This window comes from Perkinsus marinus, assembly GCF_000006405.1.
Source record: "Perkinsus marinus ATCC 50983 genomic scaffold scf_1104296950366, whole genome shotgun sequence".
In the NCBI taxonomy this organism is placed as follows: domain Eukaryota; phylum Perkinsozoa; order Perkinsida; family Perkinsidae; genus Perkinsus; species Perkinsus marinus.
The window spans coordinates 1-1,660 of NW_003209631.1; the positions used below are offsets into that span (position 1 = coordinate 1).

The 1,660-nt window shown below is 47.7% G+C and overlaps 1 protein-coding gene across 1 annotated transcript; it reads right to left on the bottom strand.

The window, feature by feature from the left end:
- Positions 1 to 106: 106 nt before the first annotated feature.
- On the bottom strand, positions 107 to 412 carry Pmar_PMAR009499 (hypothetical protein; the record flags this gene model as incomplete). The annotated part of the gene is made up of 1 exon (XM_002778176.1): positions 107 to 412. A coding segment is annotated over one exon (306 nt), but the record flags the coding sequence as incomplete, so codon positions are not given.
- Positions 413 to 1,660: the final 1,248 nt, after the last annotated feature.

Sequence of the window (1,660 nt, forward strand, 5' to 3'; positions counted from 1 at the left end):
CAGTGCACTCGTTATTGTCTTCGGCAGTAGTGCTTGATGAATCAGGATATTCGATGTGCTCCATCTCAATTGCATACAACCAAGCCGAGAGATAAGGATATCTCACGTAATGGCCTTGAGTACCGAACTCTTCCGATATGCCCCTGAGCTCACGAGCCTGCGTAGGGAAGAACTTATCAGCAGCATCAGCCAGAGTATCATAGTCTTCGTCTTGAAGCTTCTCCTTGCCGAATACGGTAGCATTGAATTCGCGGAATAGGGGCTCAAATGTATCCTCGTAAGCATACTCCTTGAGGACAGTTCTCACTGCTGGTTTGAAATGCTCCTCGGGGGGTTCAGACATATCAATGGTTACCGTGGGAGGTTCCGGCGGTAATTGACCATCTCCCTCAGCAGCAGATATAGCGGACATGACCCCACGAGGTGAACTGCCCAACAAGAATAGACATAAGGCTGCGATGAAGGTGGAACTCGATTTCGTGACGAAGGTCATTAGAAAAAGGTATCGATGAAACTAAATAAATAACGGATGATCCTCGAGTTCCGATTGTGAATCTGCATACTAAAAGTCTGAGACACATAGTCTTTGCTATATACCGGACCTGGCAGCAGCTAAAATAACAGCTTGTAAGGGACAAACGTTTCACAGTTCTGTGTGTCTAGTGCTCCTCCTATGATGGTGGGCATGCACCCCACGGAGCTCTGGATCTAATCGCAGCGGAGGCACTTTCCGTGTTGTTTTCCTCGGTTGATGGGTGCTCAGAAGATAATGAGTTTTCTCGACAGGCTCAGATCAGTTGGTCTCTTTGCTTCCGCGAATAGTAGTAGATGTATCCAACACTATGTGGTTCGTTAGTGGCGTCATCAGTTTCGTGCATTTTAACACTTCACTCTGGACACTGTGAGAAAGCGATGTCTTCTCATGGTCGCCACCCTGGCCCTATAGAAGGACGATCACTGAGATTAGATTGTTGACAACAACGTGTTGTTCTCAACGGTCCCTTGTCGGACCCATCGGTCTCTCTCGTGAGTTTAATCACCTACACCGGGGTAGGTTGTACATTCGCGACATTCGCTATGCTGACTATCAGCTCCAGCCGAGAGGCTTTCCGCTGTGGGTGCTCGAGATCGAAACAGACTGAAGGCTCCCTAGTAGGGAGTCATTTATTTTAACATCTTATCTCGGGACGAGAGCCTCCTAGGAGTTCACGTATCTCCAGTTCATCCTGTCGAACTCCGAATCGACTGCCACTCCCGAACTGAAACTCAAGGACGATTATATGATATAATTTATACGGCGCGTTGTTATCACGTCGCTGTACTTACCGAAGTAGTGCGCTCCTTCCACGAGCACCTGGTTGCTCTTACTCGCGGAGCGAGCGGAGATATATGCTTCGATCCGCGTCATTCCGACCATGCATGTGTACGAACTGATGGTAGCATTCAGTCATCCATGCCTGCTTATTTTTGTCATAACAGGTGCATCCTGCAATGGTCACGAACAGTCATGAACAGCGTTGTGTTAATCGCCACGGTTAATGAATCCAACCAGTGAGAGATTCGGGCATACACCACAATTTTGCGATACTCACTGGTGATCACAAACTTCAAAGCGCAGGAGATGTGTTCTGCAAGATATTTCCTCAACAAATCTAAAGTT